Below are 14,054 nucleotides of genomic sequence, written 5' to 3'. Positions count from 1 at the left end.
CATGACAGTCCCGGTTAGACATATAGGGTCAAAGAAGGAACTAATGATGTAAGCCTTGACATCTGCCCAAGAATGAGGAAGAAGGTGGTCTTCTCCCCTCCCCACTTTTTCTTTGATTATAAAAACGTATCCCTCTTCGTTCTTGGGGCTGCGCTCCCTTGCCTGCCCACTTGAATCTCTCACAAGCGTCCTATGCTAATAAAGTCACTCTTTACCTATTGCTTTGCCTCACGCTGAATTCTTTCTGTGACGAAACAAAAGAACCTGAGCTTCTAAGTCCTGACATCAGGTGAGTGGTTTCAATTAAAAGACTGTGGGTTCAAGTCCTCTCCTAAGTCAGGGACCATGGGTTCAAGTCCCAATCTGAGTTTTGGCCGGGTTCAAGTCCCAGCCGAGCTGGAATGCAGTTTTAACACCCATAGAAAATGACAGTACCAGGGCTGAACCTCAGGTCTCTCTAACTGCTCTTTTAGCCCTTACAGCTCCTTGCTGATTGGCTCTCACTCACTAGAAGGCCCCTCCCAGGGCTCACCACCCAGACTCATCATCTCAACATCATTGGCCCCTGGCCCCACTGTCCCACCCCTCTCTTCTGAGGCAGGGCCAGCCCTCAACAGGCACCCCTCCATCCACACCCCCCCACTGATGCCCTGCAGCTAAGGCTCCACCAATCGACCATTTCCTACCTTCAATGAGACCACCTTAACTCCAGGTAGGGGGCCAGGCAGGTTAGAAACAGGTTCTAATTTTAGAGGTGAAAGCCAAGTTGGTTGCTTATTGCAAAGGTTACAAACTAATACCTTAGCAAGGCCCTCGGGGAACATTTTTAATGAATATGTAATGACTAAGGTGTTAGATAAAATGGCACTGACCATAGGGGATTTTTTCCCCCAGACTTGCTTACTTGGCCTCCTTCTGATGGGCCAGGCACTTCGCTAAGTGCAGACTCACATAAAACCCTATAGTACAGACAGGGTTGATGACTCATCAGAACCATTTTACAGATAAGGAAATTGAGGCTCAGGAAGGTTAAGTAACCTGCCCAGGGTAGCACCGCTAGCAGGGGCTAGTAGGGGCGAAGCGGCATTGCCTGCACAGCCCACTCTCACAGGGCTGTTAAGCTGGCTGGGTGAGGGAATGAGTCAGCAGGTTAAACATCACACCTGCAATTTTGCTCTATTTACTTTCAACGCACCCATTCTTTTCTCTATAAATCACAGTGTCCTGCCCTTGTCAGAATCATCAAAGGCCCAATTAACCCTGAATACTGTGGCCTCTTCTTTGCAAACTTCCCCCAAACCCACAGCTTTTCAGACTGGGAATATTACAAAGCTGGTAGAAAACCAGCCCAGCAAGCAAGCATTTATTCTATAGCGACCCTGTGGGGGGAGGGGGAGAAACCCACACGCTAAGAAAACCACACACAGCAGCTAAATTCTGACTGCCAAGCCTTTATTAGCGGTGATAAAAGGCAGCAAAAACAGCGCAGGGCTCTCTACTCCCAGGCGGGGGCTGCAGTCCCAGGAATTAGTCATGTTTTGACTGGTGGAGTTATGGAATTTATAATGGAGGCCCCAGAGAAATTAAACACGGATTATGACCAACTCCCTCCCCCAGCCGAATGTCTCCAGCAGGAAGTGCCGCTGGGCTCCCTCACGCCCTCCGGGAGCCTGGTTTGCTGGCCTGGAGTCCTGTCTCAAGATGGTGACCTCTACAGTGCAGGGTTACAGAGGAGGTGACTCTGGCTCCCCTGTCCACCCCTCATGGAATCCTGGACAGTGGCGATCAGGTCTGTCCTCTGTGTCCTGGGCAGCACCAACCACCCAACTGGGGTTCAGTAAGACTCAAAATGAATCTGTGTCTTCAACCCCACCAGTGTTCTTGGGTTAAGCATCGCTCTCTCCCTGGAGGGAGCTAATAGTTGAGGGGTTAGCCACAGAACTGGGGTTCAGGAGAAGTGGCCTGAATTTAGGCAAAGAGTTCCAATGAATTCTGCCTTAATTAAGGAAAAGAGTTGGACCCACCTCTCACACTCTGATTTTAGGGCTGCTTTAAAACTCCAAAGATCCCTGAGAGTGGCTGTATATCAAGGTCATAACACCTTAGTGGAAAAGTTCATCAAAAGGACAGGATGAAAAGGTAAGTTTGCCAGCAGTACGTGGGCTTTGCGATGCCTGTATGTAGTTGGTTGCTCTTAGAGCCTTTGATCCTGGCCTTTTTGTTACAGATGAGTGACTCAGGGAGAAAATTAACCATTAATGAGCACCTACTATGTCCCAGGCACTGTACTAAGCCACTTTAGAAACATTCTTCAATCTAACAGAGCCTAGAAAAGGGCTCAGCACAGAGTAGATGCCTAATAAGTATTCGTTGAATGAATAAATGACTTAAAGCCCCATATCAGCCCTGTGAGGTAGGTACTATTATACTATTATCACCTCTTTACAGTTGAGGCAATAGAACCAAAAAGAGGGACTCTCCTTTGCCCCAGGCAACACAGCATCCAAGGGGGGATCAGAGATTCAAGCCCAAGTCTGTCTGACTCCGACATCAGAGCTCTTAGGAAAGGACAGCCACGGTTCCTTCTTTCTCAGCAGGGGTTGACTTCTTGGAAGAGGAGATCACGAATGAGGCTGGAAAGAAGTGAAAAGCCAGGGAGCTGTTCCGAGATTTGCAGTGCTGAAAAAGTACATGGAGCCAAGCACCGATGTCCCAACAGGGACAGGGCATGTCTTGCTCTCAACCTGAATTCATCTCACTCTCTCACCTTGGAGATGACTCTCCCCAAGCCCCACACTGGGGGCTGCCTCTCCTGCCGTCATCCAGGATGATGTGCTCCAAAATTGACAACAACTAGACATCTGCTTGCCGACAGGAAGATCTGTTGGTCCCTCGAACCCACCACAACTCCAAGTATTGCCAATACCAAATTCCCAATCTAAAGCTTCAGAGAGAAGCAAGGTCCTGGACAACATAAAAACTGTTTATCCTAGAGTCTAATGGAATGCACGTTTTTATAATTTATAGTATTGCTCTGGTCAGATCGTCTCTGGACCATTGTCCAGGCTATACCCAGAGCTCTAGTTCTTCAAGTGATGTCATGACTGCTTCCAATTCTGACAGTTCTCCCCATCACCCTCAGAATGACGTCTTCACTCCTTGGTGTGACACTCAATGTCCTTCAAGAGCTGGCCCTACCAACCTCCACCTTCATCTCTCCCGACTCCCTACTGCCCTCATTCTCCAGCCATTCTAAGTGTTCCATCTATTTAACCCCACACCAGGTCGTCAAAAGCAGCCATCAGGTTGCTAGCAGGGACAACCATTCCAAACAAAAGGAAGAGCATGTGCTAAGTCCTACTCCTCTGGCAAGAGTCATCTCAGGCATCACTTCCTACAGAAGACCCCTCCGGCTGACTGCCTCTCCCTGTAGCCAGCCACTCTCCATCCCTGTGATACCTTTGTGTATAGAATGTGATTCTGCCCCATCACTAAATTACCCTACAATGCCTTCCCCTGCAAAGTTAGCACTTTTTGATGTTTTGTATCACTAGCACCTACCTGCATGTGATCAAGTAAAAATAAACAGAAAAACCAGGTTTTTTGCCTAAGGACTTTATCAAGAGAGGCTGGTGTTTACAGATGTAATAATAGCTAATCCTTATTTGTCTGGCACTTGCTAAGTGTTTTACATAGGTTAACTCATCAAAACCATCTGGTAATCATCAAAACCACCCTGAGGTAGGTGTCTTTATTGGGCCCATTTTACAGATGGGAAAACTGAGGCCCAGGAGGTTAAGTAACTTCCTTCAAGGCAACAGAGCTAGAAAGCAGCACAGCAAGAATGATAATCCACACAGACTGGCTTCAGAGTATGATCCTTTGTCCATTTCAGCATCTGCCTCTCTAGGGAAAGGGGACACAGAGGTGGGAGAAACACTGAAAGTCTCTTCTAGAGCCAGGAGGGTACTCAGCGTTAACGCTGACTTTGTTCTCTGTATCAGCAGAACCTAAAGCTTCTATCAGGGTTATCTCAGGAAACTTGGGCGTCCAAACCCCACCCAAACCCAAATACAAGGGTGCCAAGCCCCAGCAGAAACTGGCAATAGAAACTGGCAGGACTGTATCCTCACAGCTGTGAACGGCCCGCCTGGGGGGGCCTTCCCTTTGTCCCCTCTGCCAGCTCCACCCAGCCCCTTCCCCAGCTGCCAAGACCCTGCCTCCCACCCCCCTGTACCTGGTTGCCCCTGGCAGGCAGCCCCAGACCCCTCGTGGAGGATAAGCTTCCCCCAGCTCAGAGTAGCTGCCAGACCATGCCAGAGCCAACAGGCATCTTCTGGGCACCACTCACTGCCCTGCCAGGCCTGGCGTGCCAGCAGTTCCATGTTAGGTTGATGGCCCTGCACAGCCCCACGGAGCTACTATTTTTAATTTAATTGGAAAGTCGGAGGAGAGAGATGGTACCCAGCGAGGGAGTTTTAAAAGCTTTCGAGGTGGGGGAGGGGGAAGAAAGTGAAGAAAAGTTCGTAATTATACACCAGGCAGCCAGATTTGATGCTTGAACAGAAAGGTTAAATGTTACATTCGGAATAAAATGAGAAAAAGAGTTCTGATGACAGTTGCCCGGAGCTAAATAAGGAAAAAAAAAAAAAATACCCCTTGCCCATCTCTTCTCCAGCTCCCTCTTTTCTCTCATACTCATTTCTGTGTTTCCCCACTTCTGCTTTTTAAGGCTCAAGAGTACACAAATAAGCTGGTTTGAAGCACAAAGATTACTGTTTGGCATGACAACACCTTGATTGCAACTCAAAAGCAGCTTTCACTCAAGCCTGGAAAAATCACACATCTGCATCTCTCAGGCCAAGAGGTCCAACAAGGCCCAGAAAACTGGGAAGGTGGTCTGGAACTGTGCATAACAACATGGGCCTTAGTATGGATAAACCTAGGTTCAAATCCCTCCTCTGCCAAGGGACAGATGCTGTGGGTTAACTCACCCAATGCCCATCTGCCTCCTGTTTCTTTCAGCTACTTCTAAGTAATGAGACATAAGCAGAAGTCAGCTGGATGAGGCTTTCCCATAGACAGATACACGGCACACTCCCTTCAACCTGCCTTTTCCTGCAGGAAGTGTGGGTGTGATGCCAGGAGCTACTGCAGCTATTTTGTGAAACGAGGCAACAAACTAAAAGTGGAAAAGAAGGGTCCTTGATGATGGAGCTATACCACTGTTCCACTGGACTGCCTACTTGTTACCTGAGACAAAAAATCCCAATATGTTTCAGCCACTTTTAGTCTAGTTTTCTTCCAGGAATGCTGAATCCATTCCTAATTTGGCAATCCATTATTAGCTTGAGCATGATTGTGAACTTGAGCAGGTGCTTAACATCTCTAAGCTTCAGTTTTCCTATCTGTAAATGGGGACAAAGATCACTTATTTCACAGTGTACATGTGAGGATTAAATGCAATTCCATTTGTAAAGCACTCACCACAATGTCCGACAAGGCACAGCGGCTGCTGTTGCTATTAATACTCCTGATTAGTAAGAGAGAAATATCAAATTATAAAATTTAAAGTAATATCTCTTATTTCAATGAACTTTCTAGTTTTCAAAGTGACTTATCTTTTATTTTAGCTCATTCTCAACCCCAAACCTCTGAGAGGAGGAAGTGTTACTCCCTGTTGTACACCTGAGACTCAGAGAAGACTCAGAAGAAGCCCAAGGTAGCTTCGTTACTGACAGGGCTCAAGTCTGACTCCAAATCTCTGGGGCATTCTAGGCCCCACTTCTGCCCCTGGGGACCACTGATGGCTCAATTTCGGGGATAAGGATGTGGCTGAGAGAATATGGTTCATGTGTCAAAGGCGAGGTGAGCTTGACTCTGGTTTCCAAATCCTCCCTCCTATTCCTGGAACATCAGGGTTCCCTGGGCGTCAATCCTCTACCCACTATACTTTTGGTTCCCTAATGTTAAGGGACAGATGGGAACCAAACATTAGGGAACCAAAAGCCCCTTCCAGAAGCATCCGTATAACAAAGTGGTTGACATCCCAGACTGGATCTGAACCCAACTTCTGCCGCTTACCAGAAAAAAAAATTTGTTAAATAAATAGTAAGTTAGAACTCCTTTCTCTGTATTAATTAGAATAAGCAAAAAGCTGCTGTAACAATCCCCAAAGCCCAGTGGCTGAACATAGTAGATTCTTCCTCATGTCCCAGTGCAGTGCAGGTTGGTGGGACTGGGTGAGGTTGGGGAGCGGGCTCTGCTCCCTCAGTCAGTTTGCCTCCTTCCACCTGCTACTCTGCCCCTCCCCCATTAGATCCACTGCATCCCACAGGCTGACGGGGCTATTTTAAGGATCAGGCACCCACTGAACTAGCCAGAACCTATGTGTGGTCAGCCCTACCTAACTACAAGGACACTGGGAAGCGTGACCTCACAATGTGCTGAGGAGGGAGGGGGGCACAGTCACCGATGGTCGCCAGCAATCTCCATCTCGGTCCACCCCATCCAAAATAGGCATCCCTCCACCACTCAGATCATGTGACCTTGTAACATTTAATTCATTTTATTCATCATCATCTGAAATAGATTTCCCTACAGGCACACCTCATTTTCTTGTGCTCCACTTTATTATGCTTCACAAATAATTGTGGGGTTTTTTTTGGTGTTTTTTCTTTTTTTTTCAAACTGATTTGTGGCAACCCTGTGTTGAGCAAGTCTATAGGCGCCACTTTTCCAACAGCATTTGCTCACTTCATGTCTCTGTATCACAGTTTGGCAATTCTCGCAATCTTTCAAACTTCTTCATTATTATTATTAGTTATGGTGATCTGTGATCTTTGATGTTACTACTACAATTTGTTGAAGGCTCAGATGAGAGCATCTTTCAGCAATAAAGTATTTTTAAATTAAGGCATGTACTTTTTTTAGATGTAATGCTATTATACACTTAATAGCCTATAGTCTAGTGTAAACATAACTTTTATATGCACTGGGAAACCAAAAAATTCATGGGGCTCTCTTTTTTGTGATATTCGCTTTATCGCAGTGATCTGGAACTGAACCCTCATCATTGCCCAGGTCTGCCTATCGCCTGAGCCCTCACAGCAGATGACAATCTCCTGAAACCAGAAACCTCATGTATCTTTTTCACCTAGTGCCTAGCATAATACCAGGCACATAGCAGTTCTCCAATATTTACTGAATAAATATTACACTAATAGGAACTGCAAACTTCAGCAGAGTATTGGGACGTGCGGGATGAATGGGGAGAACGTGGCAATGGAAGAAGGATGCTCCAGGCCCTCATCCATTCTGCTCAGTGGGAACCACTGTTCACAGGTCTCCAACGTCCGCAGGGGCTTCCCTGGCCCCACCCTGGCAGTCACATACTCACATTCCCTGGGTCCCTCCAAAGGGACTGCCCACCCTACCCCCATCCATCACAGAAGCCAGCACTTTCAAACAAGTTGTTTATTTGCATATAGAAAACAAGACCCTGGCCAGGGGCCCAAGGGCTTGAAGGGCACTCCAGGCTACCTGCACCAACTCCTCCCCAGCCAGTGAGCGGATGGGTCTAGAAATGTCAACTCTCCCCATCCCCACCCTCCCATTCCCCTACTCAAAAATAATTCTCTCTTGCCCCAGTTAAAACCTACTCAACCAAAAGAAGGGGACAACCCAAGGGAGATGCCAGGACAAATAAGTAGCTATTAAGCATGGAGATGGCAGCTGGCCGCTCCCATCCCAGTGACAGACCACCCCCCTGGAAGGTTTCCAGGGATGACACCCTGTCCTCCCATGGGTTTGGTCCCACTCCTGAAACAAGATAAAACCCTAGAACCTAAAAAAACTCCCTCATGACCTTTGAATTCCAAAGCCAGCTAACCCCATCCCGGCCCAGCCCCTTTTGCTGAAATGAATCCACCCATGCCCATCTGATGGGAGCTGGGTTCCAGGAGCAAGCCAGCCTGTCACAGCTTGAAACTCTCATCATACTCCTCTTTGGTCATCCACTTAGACTTGTAAGTCGACAGATGAGCCACTACAGACGCTCCTAGCCAGACACTAAAGTTCCTGTTGGAACCCACCCACATGGTGGCCTTGGTGGAGGAGAAATGATCAGCGATCAGCTTGTACAGACGACTGGTGAAGCCAGGATAGAGGGTGTTGCCCCCGCAGGCCATCAGGTGGGAGACGAGCAGCGGGTGCATGGAGGCCTCGCAGGTCTCGATGGAATCCAGGACGGCCTGGGAGATGCTGGGCCCTTGCAGGTCGAACACCTCGGGGCTGAAGAACATCTCGGGAGCCAGCCGCTGCATGGGGGTCAGCTCCACAGGGGTGCCATCCGGGAGCTGATAGGAGTTACGCTCATCGGAGCCTCTCGGCAGGCTCTGACAAAAGTCCAGTGCCTCCCCCAGATTCTGTGGCACGTAGCACTTGGTCATCTGAGTGGCGGCCACTGTATCCAGCTGAAACAGGTTGTGTTGACTGTAATCTTCCTTAAAGAGGCTCTTGCAGAGATAGGCCGACAGATCCTGGCCTGCAAATTCCAGCATCTTAGCGCTGGACCGTAAGGGGCAGCCCAGATGGAAAGGCTGCACGCGGGTCAGGCCGTAGCCTGAATCTACCACCACGCCGGTCAGGAGGCCAGAGGCATACAGGGACATCTCCAGCTGGTCAGCCAGGAGGATGGACGGGACACCCAGTAACTCAAACATAATCTGCAAGAAGGGAGAAGATGGACACTCAGGGAATTTTCCCCAAAGTGCCCCGATCCATTTCTGTTTTCCCCAAGACCTCACTACACGTCTGCTCACAAAGCTGAAGTCGGCACAGACGTGTCCTCCAGGGACTGGCTGGGCCCTTGGAGCTCACGCTGGGGGATAAGGGAAGGGTTCTGGAGAATTAGAAAGAGCCAGATTGGCCCTTGGGAGCTTGCTTGATGATGGCCTTTCAGAGGACCATTTTGGTGGAGGGGTGGGAAGAGACCTCAGCCTGTGAGAAAGGGCGCTGAGGTGCCTGGTTATGTGAGCAGTGGGGACACGAGTGGCGGCCATGGTCAAGGGCCAGATTTCCAGCCTGAACGATTTATTCAGAAGAAAGAAGAGATGAGAGAAGAAACAAGTGCTGCATCCCCAAGTTTCTGACACTACAGATGCAGAAAGGCTGTAACAGCCCACCCTTCTGTAGCCTTTGGCCACTTACCCGCCTTTGCAGGCCCCAGCAGGTCCACCTTCTCCCCTCAGTGGGAGGGACCTCCCTCCATTCCCACTCTCAGAATATTGTCCCCTCACCATCCATTCCCCAAATAGAATAGAAGCCAACGTCCTCTTTTTCAAACAGAAAATCAAATATGACTCCCCCACCCCCACTTAAAGCCCCCCAGGAGCTGCTTATTCACTCAGAGCAGATGTTGGGAAGCATTTTCCGTAAACGGCTCAGGAGGCCAGTTGTAGCAAATAAAAATACAAGATGCCCAATTAAATCTGAATTTCAGATTGACAACAAATAATGTTTCAGTATATCCCATGCAGTATTTGAGACATACTTATACTAAAACATTATTTGCTGTTGATCTGAATTTCAAATCTATCATGTATTTTATCTAGCAAATCTACAACAGTAAATATTTTAGGCTGTACAAGCTATAGTTCCTGTACAACTATTTAGCTCTGCTGTTGCAGTGTGAAAACAGCCATAGACTATATGTAAATGAGTGGGCGTGGATATGTTCCAACAAAACTTTCTTTATAAAGACTGATGGTGGGCCACATTTGGCCCACCGGCTATAGTTTGCCAACCCTTGATTTAGAGTAAATCCAACCACATCCCATAGGCTACCAGGCCTATGAGGTCCAGCCCCTGTAAACCTCACCTTCCTGTCTCCCTCTTGCCACCCTCCCTAGTTTGCTGAGCTCCAGCCTCACTGGGAGAAATCACCTCCTCAAAGAAGCCCTCCCTGATCACCCTCTTCAAAGGGACTCCCCTTCTTCCCCCCAGTCAGTTATCACTCCATTTCATTTTGTTTCTAGAACTGATTACTATCTGGAATTTTTATTTGTTAACTTATTCATGGTCAAGTCTTCTCCCAGAACATAAGCTCTTTGAGGGCCAGAATATGATCTGTGAACATTTATGGAATCCATGAGTATCCAGTGTCCCTCCCACCCCTGGTAGCACCCTGTTCACAGAGCATTTTACCTGCTGTGTCTCTTTCTGCCAGAGGAGCCTCTGTGAGCCCCCTCTCGCCTAACACAAGTGCCAGGCACACACTAGCGACTCAGTAAGTATTCGTGGGGCAAATTATTTAGAAAGCAGAGTTCCTGATGCCCATTCCTGTCTGAACACAAAGTGCCAGGCTGTTCCCTGCTCCCTGGTGAGGGCAGCCCTGAGAAGACCTTACCTCCAGGGTCTTCTGACGGTCCGCACGCTCCCTCAGGGGAAATTCTGTGACCATCACAGGCGAGTCCTCGTTCTCCAGCCTGTGTTTCTCTAGGACAAGTGACCAGATGTGCTCCACACCCTCCCAGTTGAGGACACGGCCACGGTGGACGGGGTAGCTATAGGTGTCGGGATGGCAAATATCGATGCCTAGACTCACGCGCCGCCGGGCATAGCTGGGGCCGGGGTTCTCCCTGCAAGGGGTGTAGTTCACGATGCTCGGGAAGACCATCTGGGGCTCATTGAACCCCGACAAGCCAGCCTTCAGAAAGCCAGACCCGTGGTCGATGATGATGGTTCTTGCAGCCATGGCGGAGGCAGAGGTGGGAGAGGTCTGCTAGATTCGGCTCCTCAAGGATGTATGGCAAAGTAGGGCCACCTGTGGAAGGAAAGGATGGGGGTGATTTGTGAACCCATTCTAGGCCACCATTGGCTTCTCCACCCCAGAATCAAACCTCAGGCTCCCCTGAGCCCGTCCACCTTTCAAGCCTTTGCACAAGCTATAACCTGCACCTGGAATGTTCTTCCCATCCCAAACTCCAAGTCATCCTGTAGAGCCCACCTAACAGGCCCCACCTGGGAAGTCCTGCCAACCTCCCCACTACTTCCCACCAAGCTTCTCCCTCTGCATTTGGCACACTCGTCTGTACCAGGTGGGCACTTCTGTTCCCAGAGGCCCACTTACAATTTGCAGACTAGCAAGAAGCTTGTCACATAGGAACTACTTGGTGGACTTTGGCTGTCTGATTGAGGACACATGGGAGACGAACCATCAGCCTCGGGGACCACTGCCCTCCACAATAAGAGTGTAAGAGCAGGAGCAGCGGTAGTACTTGTGACTATGACAACGGCAGCTATGGCTACCAGCTCAGGAGTACATACCCTCTCATCTATCTACTGCTATGAGGAACACTTGGATTTTAGGTTGAACCATGCAAAATTATCATGCGTGTCCATCAAAAATGATCAAATATCAGCAATTTCATAGGGTTTGACCTCATAAATGGTCTCATTTCATTTTCATCATGATCTATAAGGAGGGTACCATTATTACACTCATTTTATAGATAGGGAAACTGAGGCACAGAGAGATTAAAGTTACTCTCCCAGGGCCACACACAACTAACAAAAGCAGGGCCAAGGTTTAAAGCCAAACCAGATTCCAAAGACCACACTCTGAACATCAGGCCAGGCTGATGAGAAGATATGGGTTTTGAGTATGTGCTGAGCAGCTAACGATTTATATACAGGAGGCTGTAAGCGGGACATCTAATCATGATTGTGGTCAGCTTCCTTATCTGTAAAGTGGGAGGGGAACAATAACCACATGCTGAAAAGGTAGGTGTGGTCACTGCCTGACTTCCAGACTTTATAAAACTACAGTAGCCAGGACAACGTGGTATCAGTGAAAGGATAATCACATAGATCCATGGGACAGAGTGGAGAGTCCAGAAATAGAGCCACATGAAAAATATCAACTGATCTTTTGACAAGGTGTGAAAACAATGACATGGAGAAAGAAGAGTCTTTACAACAAATGGTAGGGAACAACTGCAGATCCACAAGCAAAAAAAAATGAATTTTAATCCATACCTCACACTTTGTTAAAAATTATCTCAAAATAGATCATACACTTAAATATCAAACCTAAAACTATAAAACTTTTAAAAGAAAACATAGCAGAAAATCACTGTGATCTCAGATAAGGTAAAGTTTTCTTAGATGTAACATTAATAGCCTGATCCATTAAAAGAACAAATTGAGAAATTGGGCTTCATCAAATTTAAGAAGTTTTGCTCTTCCAAAGACACTGTTAAGAGAATAAAAAGACAAGCCATAGACTGGGAGAAAATATTTACAAATCATATATCTGATAAAGAACTTGTATCCAAAAAATGTAAAGAACTCACAAAACCCAACAATAAGAAAATAACCCAATTTCTTAAATGGGTAAAAGGTTTAAACACTTCACAAAAGAAGATATAGGAATGGCAAATATACACATGAAAAGATGCTCAACATAATTAGTCATTAGGAAGATGAAAATTAAAACCACAATGAGAGACCACTGTACACCTGTGAGAATGGCTAAAGTTAAAGGCTGACTATACCAAGTGTTGGCAAGGAGATGGAGGACCCAGAACCCTCATGTACTGCTGGTGGGAATGGAAAAGGGTACAACCACTTTAGAAAACAGTTTGGCAGCTTCTCAGAAAATTAAATATATACCTACCATACAACCTAGTATTTCTACTCCAAGGATTTACCCTGGGGAAACAAAAGCTTACATTTACACAAAAACCACATATGCACATGTTTTTAATAGCTTTATTCATAATCACCAAAATCTAGAAACAACCTAAATATCTGTCAGCTGGGGAGGGATAGACAAGTCTCCATTCAATGGAATAATAGCAATAAAAAGGAATAACTGATACACAAAATAACATGAATAATTCTCAAATGCATTAAGCTGAGTGAAAGAAGCCAGACTCAAAAGGCTACATGCTGTCAGACTCCATTCATATGACATTCTGGAAAAGGCAAAACTATAAAGACAGGAAACAAATCAGTGGCTGCCAGCAGCCAGAGGTGGAGAAAGGGGCTGACCACGAGGGGCATGGCAGCGTTGGTGGGTGATGTTCTATTCTGATTGTGAAGGTGGGTACACAACTGTATGCACTTGTCAAAACGCTCACAACCATACAGTAAAAAGAGTGACTTTTACTCTAAGTAAAAAAAATTTAAGCAAGAAAACCCAGTAGACGTGGGGACAAATGAAAGGTATATGAAATCCCCTTGCAGAATGCAAATTGTCACACACTCAGCAGACTTGGTACCTGGGATGCACGTGGGTGTCTCGTGCAAGAGAGACATCCCAGGAAGCAGTTCAGCCCAGAGGCCACATTCCAGGGCTGTCACTCCACCAGCTACTTGCTCTACTTCAGTTTCCGTGCAGCAGTTGCATCTGCCTGTCACTATGGAGCATGACAGACACTGCCTGGCCCCAGCCAGTAGCTGCCCACTGTCACCAAACCTTGGGGCAGTGATTAGGCTTCACTGCCTTGAATTAGCTCCGACAACAGATGAGGGAGAGCAAAACGGAGGAGAAACATGGAGCCAAGGCACCAGTCTCCTCCCTCGCCTGCTGGCAGGCTGGATGATGTACCCAGGGTAATGGAGAAACAGGCACCTGGATGACATTCTGGGAAGTGGGCTGTGCCACTGACCTCTCTGCATCTCAAGAGCTGGGGGACTGACAAATGCTTCCTCGGCCCTGGCATTTGGAATTGCAGGAGATGCTGGCAGGGTGATGTCCACTGTGACTGTCAATGTTCACTGAGGGGGCTCCAGGCTGGTGGCCCAACTGCCCTGGCCTGGGACTGGAGGATGGGGAGCAAGGGGCCGTCCCTCCCCTGGACCATGACTGTAGGAAGAAAGTTTGTATGGCTCCAAGGAGCCTGCCCCAAGGACAGAGATAAAATCTACATATTCAAAAGCATTTTACTGAGTCACCTATTGTACAAACCCCTACTGAGCACTGTGTACCCAAAATCATTCTAGGCTGACACAGTTCCTGCCCTGCTAGAGCTTACATTCTACTGAGA

The 14,054-nt window shown here is 47.6% G+C and overlaps 1 protein-coding gene across 1 annotated transcript; it reads right to left on the bottom strand.

Annotated features, from left to right (window-relative positions):
- Positions 1-7,976: 7,976 nt before the first annotated feature.
- On the bottom strand, positions 7,977-10,756 carry ACTL8 (actin like 8). The gene is made up of 2 exons (XM_059895216.1): positions 10,409-10,756; positions 7,977-8,726 (listed from the first exon to the last, which is right to left on the bottom strand). The coding sequence occupies exons 1-2, from the start codon at positions 10,754-10,756 to the stop codon at positions 7,977-7,979; spliced, it is 1,098 nt and encodes a 365-aa protein (XP_059751199.1).
- Between the last annotated feature and the right edge of the window lie 3,298 nt (positions 10,757-14,054).

Source organism: Balaenoptera ricei, chromosome 1 (assembly GCF_028023285.1).
Source record: "Balaenoptera ricei isolate mBalRic1 chromosome 1, mBalRic1.hap2, whole genome shotgun sequence".
NCBI classification, from domain to species: Eukaryota; Metazoa; Chordata; class Mammalia; order Artiodactyla; family Balaenopteridae; genus Balaenoptera; species Balaenoptera ricei.
Note: the sequence above shows the minus strand (reverse complement) of the source record. Positions and strands in the feature narration are given on the sequence as shown.

Excerpts from the sequence above, each read along its gene's own strand:
- ACTL8 (XM_059895216.1), bottom strand. The coding sequence starts at position 10,756 with ATGGCTGCAAGAACCATCATCATCGACCACGGGTCTGGCTTTCTGAAG. Across the intron at positions 8,727-10,408 it reads ACCGTCAGAAGACCCTGGAG|ATTATGTTTGAGTTACTGGG; the intron begins GTAAGGTCTTCT and ends CCCTTCTTGCAG.